The 15,465-nt window shown below is 31.3% G+C and overlaps 1 protein-coding gene across 4 annotated transcripts in view; it reads right to left on the bottom strand.

Annotated features, from left to right (window-relative positions):
• The window catches only part of Cblb (Cbl proto-oncogene B), a 205,516-nt gene that overhangs the window by 70,424 nt on the left and 119,627 nt on the right, over positions 1 to 15,465 (bottom strand). For all 4 annotated transcript variants that reach the window (XM_071615386.1, XM_027943202.2, XM_071615387.1 and 1 more), the window contains 4 exons: positions 13,315 to 13,436; positions 9,063 to 9,200; positions 5,962 to 6,049; positions 3,368 to 3,499 (listed from right to left, as the gene is read on the bottom strand). In XM_071615386.1, coding sequence (XP_071471487.1) covers positions 3,368 to 3,499; positions 5,962 to 6,049; positions 9,063 to 9,200; positions 13,315 to 13,436 — 480 coding nt within the window. The remainder of the gene's footprint in view (positions 1 to 3,367; positions 3,500 to 5,961; positions 6,050 to 9,062; positions 9,201 to 13,314; positions 13,437 to 15,465) is intronic.

Here is a 15,465-nt window from a genome sequence, read left to right as displayed (position 1 = left end):
AAACATTGCTGTTCATGCAGTGACATGAAAACTGCCAAAACAAATCTGCTGGTTGGCAGGAAGCACCAATGTGTGAAAACTTATGTAAATGTAGAATGGCTGAGTTATGCAAAAGTGAAATTTTCAAAAGTTGAAACTTCCTTGACAAGTAAGATCCCAATGAGATATAGGGACTATGAAATATCACTTTAGACTTCTCAAACCTTGCCTACAAAGAACAACTGTATTTAGGAAGAAGGAAGAAGAAAAACTTGAATCAGGAGTCACTGTAGATGTTTCTAGGTGTAAAAAAACAATAAATAGAAACCTGCCTGGGGGCTACTGCCAGCAATACTGCAAATAGTACAAATAAATAACAGGGTTCAAATATATATGTGGAAAAAATAAAAATGTGGGAAGATGAAGGGAATCACACAATGGTTACTGCATGGAACAGATGGATCTGAGGCTTACAATTTCTAAGACTCCTTCTCAGATCAAGAGCATGATAAAAGGCCTCTGAAAGATCATAGATACTTCTCAGCAAAGAACTGGACTTTTCTGAACAAAGACATTATTATATGGCTTTTCACAACTGATCTACAAAATTATCTTTTTATTTAAAAAGAGACCTCTTTTTTTTTTTTTTTACATCTAGCATACAATCCATATGTACTGATTAACTACCATTATGTAAAATGATGATCAGTATGATATAACATTACTCTATAGTAGCATAATTTATTTCAACCTTTTGAACACTTCTGAATTTATCATATTTTATGACTTCAGTTAGTAAAGTACTATTTTGTTATTACTTTTTTCATATAACTTCTGCTAAAATTTAACCTAGACTGTTTTCAATGCTTACCACTTTATGTACTTCCCCAAATTCTAAAAGTAAAACTGAGAAGCACTTCAATGTAAAAAAGGGAAATAGCAAATGTTAACTATTCATAAATATTATTGGACAGATCTTCATATACGGTCACTAAGTCAATATGAAAAGGAACAATGTGAATCAAGAAATGTAAAGGGAGGAGCATTAATAGTACAGCAATAACAACTGGGAAATAATCCTATTTTTGTATGTAGCAGACCTTTTACAAATTGTTTACAAACTTGACAAATAAAATAAACAATAATGATCCCAGAAATTTAAAAGAAAGATTCATTTTCTTTCAAGAAGTATGCATAATTAAAAACAATAACTTTACTGTTTTACTTTTATACTATACTTTTAATCTCAGCTATATTTTAAACTTACCCTGTGCTACTGGGTAAACAGATGTATTATACAATGTTTTAAACAACAAATTTTACTAATCCAAAATTTCTGCCAAGCTAATAGAAGTTTGATTCTTAACTCACTTAACCCCTGGATACTAAGCATAGCATTAAATTAAAGAATTCCTGCCACACATATAAACTGTATAACTGTAAGACTGGAGCCAGAAACAACTGGCTGAAATACACAAGCCTTACATAAAGGAAGACAGTACTAGGAATCCCCACAAGCCTCAAATTCTGGTTTTCTTTAGAGAAAAATACAAAACTTTTAGCATCTCTGTACCTGTAAGAATCACACCACCACCCCACAATTCAAAGGGATGACAAATATAATCTGGCATCTGCCAGTTCAACACACATCCTAACATACTGAAAGGGTATCTGGCACACCAATCCTCAGTTGTCCCTTCCTGGTAGTCACACAGTCAACAACAACTCTGTAATATCATCTACCGAAATGCTAGCAAACTGATGATTTGTCTTCTTCCAGCATGCCTAAGTGTACTGGAAGTCAGTTTTAAAAAGATATCACAAGTTTACAGAACTATTACTTTTAATATAAATAGCAGTCAAGTATATATAAGAATAATATTTTTCTGATGCCACACTGAGTCTCCTACAACATTCTCCTATTGTAGGCAAAAGACTTCAAAATAATGAAGGGACAATAAGAAATAAAGAGAAGAATATTGAGAAAAGCATAAGGTAAAATATAAACCAAAATAATATTGAAGGAGAGAAGTGTGGGACATTAAACAACTTTACTGAGCTAGCAAAGATGTCTGAATTCAGAAAGGTCTGAAAATGTCAACCAATTATAGTTTTCCTCCAAGTTCTTCTTTTTCCTGATCCATTTTAAAAAATCTTGCCCAACAACACCAACACCAACTAACGGAGGCCCTTTTTAAAGACTATGAAAATCATTATATTTTATTACCAAGTATAAAGAGCTCAACAGGCACCAGTGTCTGAGGCTGCCCACTTCCTGTATGAACCTCACAGCCCAGCCTTCCTCATATAATGCAGATGTCCAGGGATGGAGAGAGATGATCAAGGACTAAGATGGCTCAATAGGGATGTCAATTGTACACTCACCAGCAAACTTGTTTTTAAAGATTTAAAAATTGTATTTTTTTAAACCCCATTTTTCTGATTTTAATATAACTATGCTAAACATCAGTCATAAAAATTTGTTCAAAATATTTGATGAATTTTCCGAACAATCAAAACTGAGTAGGAAATTCTGTCCAAAGATCTTTTTCTTTTTTTTTTCACTGAGCCACATCTCCAGCCCTTTAAAAAACTTCTTTTATTTTGAGACAGAATCTCACTGTTTGTGACCTTGAATTTACAATCCTCCTGCCTCAGTCTCCTAAATTGCTGGGATTATAGGTGTGAGCCACTGCACCCAGCTTCAAAACTCCATTTTAAAGTCCCCAACTTTTATTACAGATAAGGAAAGATAAAAAAGTCCTCAGGCAAACCAGTTATTTTCTAGGCCCTATTATAAAGCATCAAATAAATTTAATTTATATTCATCACATGCCTGCCTATAGATAGGGAATTCATTTTAGATTTGGCTTCTATGGACTGGAAATTTCAATGCCTGTTGTGGTGGAAAATGTTTGGGAGATGTTTTTCTCTGACAATCCTAGTTTAGCCCTAGAAGGAAATGGAAGACATATAAGACAGTAGCAACTTCTCCTCCGGAGAAAAGAAATTTGGTTGAAAATATCAACATAAGATTTATCTACTATAGTTTATTTTGCTTCACAATCTGTGAGTAGAATCTGACCTGCAGTAATAAAAATGGTTAGTTGATAGTATCTATGTGTCATCCTGAAGTTAATGTATTGTACTGTAGAAATACTACTACTTAGGAACTAATAAAAAATTGCTATACATGCAAAAGAAACATGACTATAAAATAGCAAAAAATCAATCAGATAAACTCAAACATGAGCCTTCTAAAACAATCATTTCAAATAAAGCACTTATAGTATTATTTCCTGAATTGTAAGAGGAAGGAAACTGAAAGAAAAATATCATAGGGAATATAAACAAGACACATAGGTTGCTAAATGAACCTTGATTATACCTGCCATGCTGTAAGGCAAGAGGTGCACATCAAATGCCCACAAGGCTCAATCTTGACATCTTTGTCATTCTCTGCACAAATTTTACAGAGCTGAAAAGTGGAGCCCATTTCACAATATAATTCATATTGTTCCTGGAATATGGGGGTGGAAAAGAGGCAGTGTTAATGCATTTCTAGTATGAACCATTAATATTAAATTTTCTCAAGTAAAATAACTTACAGTAAATATCTCACACTTGATCCTGTCAGAAATGTGACCATTTAAGACATGTTTTAAATTGATAATCAATATTTGGTCCACAAAATCAATTTTTAAAGCATCTGAGCTTTTATCAGAAATTTTATAAGTTTTTTTAAATACGTTGGATTATTTCAGGTTTCCTATTATTCCCATAAGAGGAGACTCATTTCAATAGCCATTGTGCTTCAAAAAGATAAAACACAGGGTTTTAAAGTGGCAACATAAATGACTTTATTTTCTTTGTAACTGCTACATGCTCATCTAATTTCACTGTCAAATTGAAAAAAAAAAAAGCCATTCTGGATGACCATTAAATTTTATAACTTTTACATATCTTTAGAAATCTCAGAATCAAAAGACCATTGACATCTGCTCTTCCTGCACCCTAAACATTGTGACTGTACTTACTCTTTCACATAATCTCCAATGTACAATAAATGTTGAATTTAAGAAAAATACCTGAGTCTCAGTAAGCCTCAATTATATTTCTCAAATTTTATCTGACATGTCTGACTTGAAAGTTCATGATTTTCCCTAATAATGTCAAAAAAAAATAGTCACTTAGCAATTAAAAACTGGTTTATTAATTAATAGGTTTTTAAATTTAGGACATTAATCGAAGCAATTTCTCAATGTTCAAATATTGAAAAGATCTATGTTACAAAGAAGATACACATAGATTGGTAAATGCAAAGAAAGTATTTTACAAGTTGCTTATAAGAGACAAAACAAATCATGAAGTAAAAATCTGTATAAAGCAATGTTCAGTTGAATAAGTGTCTACAATGAACTCTACTCTGAGAGAGATTAAATTCATGGCAGTATTTATTATTTAATCTATTAAAAGAGATTACCTGATTAAATAATATATATTTACACACATATACAAAGATAGACATAATTATACATGCACACACACAAATATAAAATATCATATCTACTATGATGTATGTATATGTGAGATTATACATAATTTGGAAAATTAAAGAAAAATATGACAGAATGGATAAAGATAGAAAAGAACTATTATCCAAAGGAATCCAGTATCAGTTATAAATTACTGACATTTCTGAAGTAATAGATATGTGTAGATAGTGATTATGATTATTCAAAAAACAGGTTTATAACTATAAAATAATTATAATAAGGTAATTCAGAGATGCATAACTCAATGCAACCTTAGGAGTAAGGATACTTATGAATAACTAAAGGGAAAGATATTACTCCTGAAGATTTATTTCTAAATAATGGTTTCATAAAGGGGAAATTTCTTTCTCTGTGATTGGTATCCTTTTACACATTAAAAAATACACTACAAAATCATTAAATAATTTTAAACTGGCAATCATATACTAAATATAAAAGCTATATGCAAGCCGAACACAAAACATGTCAACAAGGTGATTCACTTAATAATATCAAGACTGAAGGGACTGAAACCTGGAGAATTACAAATAAAGTAAATTATTATGAAAAAAAGATTTCTCTCTGATTTCATTTTTTTAATTGGTCTTTATTATTTATTATAGAAACAAATCTAAAACACAAAATATTTTAAATTATACTGTCTACAAAATAAAATATTCACATCCGCCTTCAATCTCTCACTGATACCACAATCCTTTTCCTCCTTAGCTAAACACCACTACCAATTTGGTGGTTTGGGAATGCTTATTTGTATGTTTACATATAATTTCTTATTTATTTATTTACAAAACTTGAACTTACATATTGTAGTTTTACACAAAAATTGAGTTTTACATGATTGGATTTTTTATTAATAAAACAAGATGCAGAAGATCTCTTGCAAGTATGTACAGCAACACCGCCCTCTGGACAACTTCACATAAATAAAACATCACATTCCCATAGTTATCTATTATCGAACACTTTGGTATTTTGTAATTTTTCACTTTTATGAAAAATCCTACAGTGAATATCCTGCTGTATGGAACTCTTGTGCATAAATGGGAGGATATATTCATTATCTATGAGATTACCAACAATGGATTTAAGAAAACTTAATGAACTCCAATCGTCTTCAGTTACTTATTTGACTCTAAAAACCATGGCATAAAACTCTTCTAATCTATTTTTATATTTTCCTTTGTTGAGGTTATCTCCTCACATGTGTCTGCCTGCCTATGGATTTATCTATCTCTGTATAAATGTCAATCTTGCATTATAAGCAAAAATATTAAAGCTGAAATTTTATGCAAAGTTATATAATTTCTTTTCACTCTTAGGATTCCATGTTTGTACACAGTTTTAGCCATAGTATAAAAAGAGATTCTGATTTATTTCAAAGGTATTATAAATACTTATTAATTATATTTACAGAAATCGTTCTTACCTGTGTAACTTTTATATGATCATGGGGTGTGGGCTCACATAATCCAGTTAAATCAGGATTATAACTCCTCCCATCAGGATAAAGATAACTGGAGTTAAACAGAAATTTTATTACCTTAAATATACAAATTTTCATTGTATTTAAGTGTATTTAATCTTCCATATTCAAACATATATTCATGCTTCCTTTTTTTATAGCCAATCAATAAAATCTTTCATTTTCATAATATTGAAAATCATTTCTAGGGCACTTAAAATCTAGAAATGACACCCATATAACAAATACATAATAAGGACTCAGCCACTAAAGCAATCATTTCAATAAATACCTCTATTAGGTGTTCTTTATAAAAATTAAAAATTTGTTTTACTGAACAATTACTTTCTATTTTATAAGTATGAGTATACATTTATTTACAATTAATACATCCTTCATCTGAAACCAAGGGAATGTTAACTATATCATTTTATAGCATGTTTAATATCATATGAAGAGAAGAACAGAAATAATGTCTTTACTTTCCTACAAGTCCTTAGACCACTTCTCTAGTATTTCTTTTCCTATAGTTTCCCAGTCTCATTCTTCTGACTCACCTTCTATTTCTCTAATAGAGCCACATGTGCACCTGCCCACACATATACATATTTTTAAAAATCATAAACTGTTTTACAGATCTATCTTTCACTGACTCCAATAAAGCCATAAACACAGAATGCTGTATAGGCATAAGGTTTTATTATCACAGAGAATGGAAATCTGAACTAAGTTACCCATAATGATGCCTTTTTCCTGTGTTAATTCAAAAGTTTTTACTCATTATTCAGAAATAGATCGAAAGTCAAGGTTATTATGTTGGCAAATATTTCTGACTAAAAAAATCTGGTAATTTTATTACTAGATATCATCAATTTATTATATTATGATTTTTCCTGTTTAATAGCATAGTAATTCAAGGGTTTAAAGATTAAGAATAAAATAGTACAGGAGTAAATATTTTAAAACTATACAAAATTATTCTGTGACGTAATCAAAAAATGTTTATCTTTAAATGAAGAATCTATAAAACATGTTGGCAACTAAGTATTAGAATACCCTAGAAAACCAAGAAAAATGAACTTAAAATACAGACAATTCTTGTACAATGACAGAGCAGTGAGATAATTTTTTTATTTAATTAAGGAAAGGAGCTAATTACATTTGCATATGACCCAAATTTCAAGTGTTATTATGGGGAATCAGTTTAAAAATTAATAAAATATTAAATGAGGAATAATAAGCAAAAGCTGATAAACAATCTGATTTTCACATTCTAAAATGTCCATTTAAGGAATTATTGTGAAATATTTTATCACACTTCAAAAATTCACAGAAATTGTAGGAAAAAATCAGAAATAAAAAATTGCAAAAATTAAAACAAGAATGCCAGAGGAAAGGATAAACAGTTCTATCTGCCCCACGGGGACAACTCTAAGATTTCTGTACTACCAGGAAACTGCTGATGAGCTACTGTCAATGGCAGTGAAGAAATCTTGGCTGATCATCAAAATAAACCTCTTGATCAAAATATATCATACTATGGTAGATTAACTAGAAAGAAAAATAGCTGACCTTGATGATAGTGGGTCAGATGATATCCTGTGGTTTTACTGATCCTCAGAAAACCTCTAACTAACATACAAAAATCTATTTTATCCTAGTCTACTTTTGAAGTTTGGATTCAATTAGCCAGTCCCTCTGCAGATTCCCAACTGTGTGTGTGTGTGAATATTAACTTGCATAAGAGTCTAGGGACTTTGCTATACTGAATAAATATTACAATTTGTTACTTTTTAATTGACTTTGAAAAATAGATGAAAAAATAATAAAAATACAAACAAGAATATCAATATTATTCTATGTACAGATTGGTCCACTCTATTCTCTTTATGAATTAAAACTTTAAAGTGAATTTTCTAAAAAAGCAAACTAGAATCATAGTGAATCAAAAGCTACATATATGAATCTTTAATGCACTGGAGGCAAGGTATGAATAGCATATTTATGAAAACTAGAAAAAAAAAAGAGAGAAAGAGACATTTGGTCCCACAACTTGCTGTGTGCAATTACTACATAACTAATGTCTTGAAAACTTGTAGCTTTTAAAAAAATACATTTGTTTTCTTCACATAGACCCTTTGAGTTCTATTTTTTATTTTGTCTATTTTATTTTTATTTTTGATGTCTGTTTGTGTTTTTTAGTAATTACTCAGGAAAAGGGAAAACTCAAATCATTTGGTCTTTGCTAACTCGGTAGATTATCTCCTACCAGGTTTCCATCACAGTCCATCCCAACTGATGCTGCAAGTTGGACTACACATATTTTCAAGTTACTCAGCAAGGCAAGGTGTAAAAAAAGTGTGCTGAAGTGACACTGAGCATAAAGAGGAGAGCACAGGACTAAAATTGTTAAGAACCAAGATATATTTTCAATAATGGGCCAAATAGATTGTCAAGATATTCTATGAGGGAGAAAAGGTCATTAGTTGACAAAGGAGAAGAATTTGGTTTTATATTTTAGAAGAGAATAGCATGAAATTAACTGAATTTAGCTATTAACATATAATTTTGAACTATGAATTCATTATTAGTGTGAATAAAGGAAGGTACACAAAGAAGAAAAGGAAAGGAGGTGGAGGAGAAAAGGCCAAGAAGGAGAAAAGGAAAATCCAGCACCACCAGTCAAAAGAAATAGTATGACTAGGAATTTTAGCTTTACATGAGACAAGGGAAGTTAATTATTTGCAAGAATTTACTTTTAATATTCACTCATCTATTTGAAAAGTCCTATTAGGTCTTGATTTTTCCTATGAAATGTATAAACATGTAATTTGATACTAAAATGTGTTTGCTACAGCCTATGGTTAGACTAAAAAACTAGGCTGCCTTAACATGACTATTTAAAGAGAGAAACAAAAAGAACTAAGGGATATCCATTTCTAAGTCTTGAGATTAAAAAGCAAACAGATTGCCAGCCTCATTCTCTGGTCCTTCATCACTAGGCAGTAACTACTTTTCACATCTGATGGACTTTAAACACCCTGACACCCATTTCTTATACTTACAATCCTTCCCTGCTGCCATCAATCAGGGCTTGAAATAAAGGCTTGTTGTGAGGTATGGTCTGTAAGATATTGCCATCCCCAGTCACATAGCCAATGGCCCACTGTCCCAGTCGAGTGCAGCTTAACCGGAAAATGTAGCTACAAAACAAAGAGAAAATTATGTCCAAGTTCGGTCAAAAAGTGTTACAATAACTAAGGAATTTTTTTTAAGCAAAAGAATACACAGAATGATTTAGAATTCCTGCTAAAATTTTCTTTTAACATGTTTTAACACCATTATACTTCTCTGTATATTGATGTGTATGACACTGATACTCATTTCTTTTCATTTAAATATCTCAAGAGTTTCATGAGAAAAATGAAGTTCTAAAACTACCAAGTGATTTATGACAATCACCATCAAGGGTACTGTTTGTGAAAATGCTGCTGGTATGAAATGGCTGTGACATGAATTAATTTTGGAAAGTAACAATAAAATAAGTAAATTTAATTTGTTCAACTCAGAAACTGAACTAGTTTCTACTGTTGAATTCAACATATTACTTTGTAATTTAAACATCAAAATTATGCATTTTTATTTAAAAAGTAACTTGATTTAAAATAATACATTTTCTTTCACGCATTTCAGTGATTCATCTTTAAATGAATCTCAAAAGCGTAGAACTATATTAATGAAAAAGCAAGCTGGATAAGCTCAAATTTTCCATTTAACCCCACCAAGTTAAATATCTTTCAATATAAAGTCAAAACCATAAATCAAATGAATGACAAATTCCTTAAAATTAATCTCAAAATGAAAGGAGACATTAGTTTGACTCTAAATTTATTTATTCATCATTTAGTTATTCACTTAGCTGTCTATTTATTTCAGTTTGCATAATTTCTATTTATGTGCATTATACTCAACCTTGCCACGATGATTTCCATATCTGTTGGCTATATTTGAGTTACTATATAAATGTAAGAAATAAGAGAAATAAGACCTTAATTTACTAATCAATGAATCATGTACAGTATAAAAAATTTTTACAAATGTAATTTAGCATTTGTAATGGTGATTCAGTCATGGGCTTTAATTAAGTTTTATGTTTAATGGTAAAATGTGATTTCTCTATCAAGGAAATTGAGTTTTTAAAGAAATAAATAAATTGTGATTTTTTTAACATTAGGAACGTCACATGTGATAAAACCATCAGAAAGGACCTTTTCAAAGCAGTCGAAAAAATATTTCCCTAGAGAGCCTGAACACAAGATAGTAACCTATCAACTATTGCCATCCTCAATCAGAATCAGATAAAATAATTCTGCCCAGAATAATGGTTGTGATGTTATGAGAATAACCATAAAATCATAAAAAATCACTATAAAATATAATTTGGGAAATAACTAAGAACTTGTTACATCAAGAAATGTATATGATACAGCCCTTTTAATTACTCAGAGATAGCGACAATCTTATAGATTTGTATAGACCACAGATTTTTCCAGAATTTGTAGAGTAGAATACTACAATGAAGAAAATAATTACAAATCTCCTTGGTTATATTTTAAAACATTTCATATTTATTAATATGCCAAGAATCTAGTAAATATAGAGAAACACATCTGTGAAACTTCTCAGGATTTTACTCACATCACTTTCTGTTTCCTAAACACTGTGCTAGGATGGTGTTTCTAAAACTGATTATACAGAAGTTCAAGCAATTCATGTGGGCAGACTATAGCATTAGTAACAACTGGTGAGAGCAACAATATGGTTTTTGGAATAATTTCTTCCTCTCTGAACTTTTTTTTTTTTTAATTTTTTTTATTGGTTGTTAAAAACATTATAAAGCTCTTGACATATCATATTTCATACATTAGATTCAAGTTGGTTATGAACTCCCAATTTTACCCCAAATACAGATTGCAGAATCACATCGGTTACACATCCACATTTTTACACAATGCCCTATTAGTAACTGTTGTATTCTGCTACCTTTCCTATCCTCTACCATCCCCCCTCCCTCCCCTCCCATCTTCTCTCTCTACCCCATCCACTGTAATTCATATCTCTCCTTGTTTATTTTCCCATTCCCCTCACAACCTCTTATATGTAATTTTGTATAACAATGAGGGTCTCCCTCCATTACCATGCAATTTCCCTTTTCTCTCCCTTTCCATCCCACCTCATCTATCTGTTTAATGTTAATCTTTTCTTCCTGCTCTTCCTCCCTGCTCTGTTCTTAGTTGCTCTCATTATATCAATGAAGACATTTGGTATTGAACTTTTTTGCTCTACTGTTTCACTTGCACAACTCTTAATATCACTTGCTGCTGATCTTTTTGTTGGTAGCTACTTCTTTCCAGCTTCATGAAGTGAACTTTTGCTGTATTTCTAGCACATTACTCTCCAACAATGGCATGAATAACAATCAGATGAAATAGTTTCGTGTTTGCAGGGTAGTTCATGTCATTCTTTAACACTAAATGTTATCCGAGGGATGTATCCTGTGATTCTCAAATATAATTTTTTCTTCCTGCTGCTAGAGACTGAACCTAGGACCTTGTCCATGCTACACAAGTGCTCTACCACTGAGCTATACCCCCAGTCCTCAAACATATTTCATCAGGTAACTAATAGTTTGTTAGTTGGAACACAAATGTCCTTGGAATAGACCCAACTATTTTCCTTAGTACAAAACAAAGGAGAAAGACCAGTTAAACATATCCTGCAAAGCAAATATTTACCAAAGGTATTTGATATGTTCATGAAGAGTTTCCCTAAACACATTTTAAATATTCACATCACATTTTACTTATGACAATTGCGAGAGATTACCCATTTCATCTCTAGGTATACAAAAATATGGTCATGAGAGAAGTTTGAAAAAAACTAAATCTAAGTTCTAGTTAACATACAAAGTATCTGACCTGTTCTCAGAGTCACAATAATCAATTCTCTTCTATCTAATCAGAAGACATTAATGGAAGTCAATGTTTTCTGTACCACCAGCTGTTTTTCCTATGGCATAGTAATTTTTATAAAATGGAAATTTTCATTATGACATGATAATGATAGCAATTAAAACTGGCTTATACATAAGAAGATTTTGTTACAGGACAAACACCCTATGCACTACAAATTAAATAAAAATGATCCTAGAATGAAGAGGTAGACTTAAAAAAAATGAAACAACCAAACTCATTTTTAAAATGAAACAATCTCTATTTGAAAATCAGTATATTAATGGACTTTAGAATGATATCTTCCACTATCCTGTGACAGTCCTGAAGACAGGTCTCCAATGTCACTACTGCTGTACCCAGCACACTGCCTGGTGCAGCACAGATGCCTCAGTACCTACTATTCGCCTAACTCATTTTTAGATGGGACAGGGAAAAAAGTACTCAGCCTGGGAGAAAACAGATTTTTCTGGACTTGTTACTAAATAATGTGTGCTTTTATGGTCAAAGCCAGAAAGTTTGACCAAACATGCAATCATTGTGTGTCTCACTCAATGTCATCATTAGAAAAATAAATTATAAATGCTTAGGCTATAAAAACAGCATGAGGTATTAAAGAAAAAGCTTTCCAGGACATGAAATTGATTTAATTATAACAATATGCTTATGTACTTATATGTATTTATCCTGAACCTGTGTGTATACTTACATGTATAACTACTGATTACATACATACTTTTATGGACTTATCACAGAACCTAATTAAATGTCTTCAAAACACCTTTAAAATAATGAACATAAGGGATTGGGGCTGTAGCTTAGTGGTAAAGCGCCTGCCTGCCTCACACATGTGAGGCACTGGGTTTGATCCTCAGTACCACATAAAAATAAATAAATAAAGATATCATGTCCATCTACTACTAAAAGAATATTTTTTAAAAAATAATAAACATAAAGCTGCTCTATTTATTTTAACTTCAACACAATATTCAAGTATTCAAATTTATACATGTAATTTTTGTACACAAAGACAAGAATCACAAAACAATCAATACGTTAATATCTTATTCCAAATTGAAAAGCCAAACAGGGAAGACTAATGAATCTTCAACAAATTACATAGAAGCCCATTCCCTATCACTTTATGAACATGAAGCTTCAGAACAAACACAATCTATCAATTTAAAAGACTCAAATAAGAAGTACATTTTGTTTTATTGGCTCTTCCACCCCACCCCTTACTTAGAAATAAATCATAGAGGATTTTTCTTTAAACTCATTACATATTATTGGTAAAAGGTCTTACCTTCCAGGTTTGGTACTGTACTTCTGTAGCCGTGCTTTAACTTCATCATATGTGAGAAATGCCATATAACCTGGATGTGTTACAGCTAAGAAATTCCAATTCCGTAAAATAGAGCCCCAAGGCTAAAAATACAAATAAATTGAAGGAGATTACCTAGAGAATATCAACTACTGATTACATACCAACCCATTTCTTCATATACTTAATGCAATTCCCCCAGATATTTCTGAAGTTAATATGAGCTTATGTGTTAGCCTTTCCTAGCTATTAGCAAACATGGAATAGTTTGTTCTTGTTTGCAGAAAAGAAATGGGATTAGAAGGAAAATAAGACCAGAATACAGAGAGCAAAAAGGAAATCCATGTAATCTCTAGTCTATTTTTAGTACAGCATTCTGATCATTTGGAAGCATAAACCTCATACTCTTTAGTTCAAAACCTTCCACCTTAAATAAGAGTCACAGTCCTTGTGAATTGCCCATAAAGACTTAATGGACTGGCCTAATAGGGTTTGATACCCAACTGTCTTTCTGTCTCCAACTGTTATTATTCTTTCTGCTATTTCTCCAGTCGTTCTGACCTTTGAGTTCTTGTCCTGAACACAAACCCCTTAGTCATCTCAGAGTCTTTGTTTTTGCTGATTTTTTTACTTAAACTTTCTTTCCCCAGATATCCATGTGCTTCCTCTTTCCAAATCTTACTCCCAGTGAGAGTCAAGGCATGTGTGTCTACTATATGTATTTATATATACTTATATATATATGTACTCTCATACAACCTAATTGAATGTGTTCAAAAATACCCGGAAACAATATGAAAACTTTTGACAAAAATAAACTAATCTATGTAAAGCCTATTTAACTTTGCAGGAAATATCATAACTTATAACCACTGATGTTGGTGATGAAGACAATAAATTTCTTTCTAAAAATTAAAATAATTGAATTATTTAAAATTAAATAATTAAATCTCTTTAAAACTGTTACATCTTGAGGGGGACAAGGGAAGAACAGAATTTCACTAGTATAGACAAAGGGAAATGAAGGGAGGGACGATGGGATGAGAATAGGAAAAGCAGTTGAATGAATCAGACAACAATAAACAACAATAAATCAGACAACAATAAACAACAATAAACAAAAATATATACACAACTAATAAAACTCCACATCACGTACAACACAAGAATGGGATACTAATTAGAATAAGTTATATTCCATGTATGTATAATATGTCAAAACACACTCTATTGTCATGTATATCTAAAATAATTTTTTAAAACAACTGTTACATCTTGTCATATTCCTAATCTGCCAGTCTGTCTGTTCTGGCTACTACTATGCCCTCAGGTGCCTCATTTTATAGACTTAGAAATCATATGATAGAATTTAAGTGTTTTGGAAAAGCTTACACATTTACCATAAGCTGGCTAAGGATAAGGAACATGCCTATCTCAGTCATTCACAGATACCAAAGCCATTAACAGTATCAGATACATACTAATCAGGCAGGGATGATTGTTTTTAAACAGATTCCCTAAATAGTGACTTGTATTAGTGTTCTTTCCATGGTAACAAGATACTGTTCTCACTTTTGGTTTACCTTTCACAGCTATAAAGTTAGCAAAGGTTTATAGTTTAAAAGTGAGTTATATAAAAACTTTTCACATAAATATTTGGTTTGTATCAATGCATCAATCTCTCTCTAATCTGATTAGCTGTCCCTCTAGTTACCATGGCAAGAGAAAAAAGACAGCCAGTGATAGACAACTTTGCTTGAGGGTGTAGATGAATCATCTGTGTAATATTTTTGAGGCTGAAGCCACATTTATTCCAAGAAATTGGCAGCACACTATATTTGATGTTCCAGATTCATAAATCTTCTACATAAAAGAAAAAAAGGTATTTATGTTGCCAAATTTATGCTGTTGAAACAGTTATCCTAGACAAGATTATTGGTAGGAGTTCCTGCTTTTGTTTGTTTTGAGACTTGTTCTTCATTATTATAAACCAAATTTCCAATTTACAAGGCAGAATTCTTCAAGGATTATGTCTCTTGAGATGAGAATAACAAGGGAAAGAATGATTTAGTAATAAAAAGTATTTTAGCCTTTTTTGACATAACAAGAAATATCTTTGGGGTATTTCTCCAT

The sequence above is a fragment of the Marmota flaviventris genome, chromosome 8 (assembly GCF_047511675.1).
Source record: "Marmota flaviventris isolate mMarFla1 chromosome 8, mMarFla1.hap1, whole genome shotgun sequence".
In the NCBI taxonomy this organism is placed as follows: Eukaryota; Metazoa; Chordata; class Mammalia; order Rodentia; family Sciuridae; genus Marmota; species Marmota flaviventris.
This window is presented reverse-complemented; position numbering and strand designations above follow the sequence as displayed.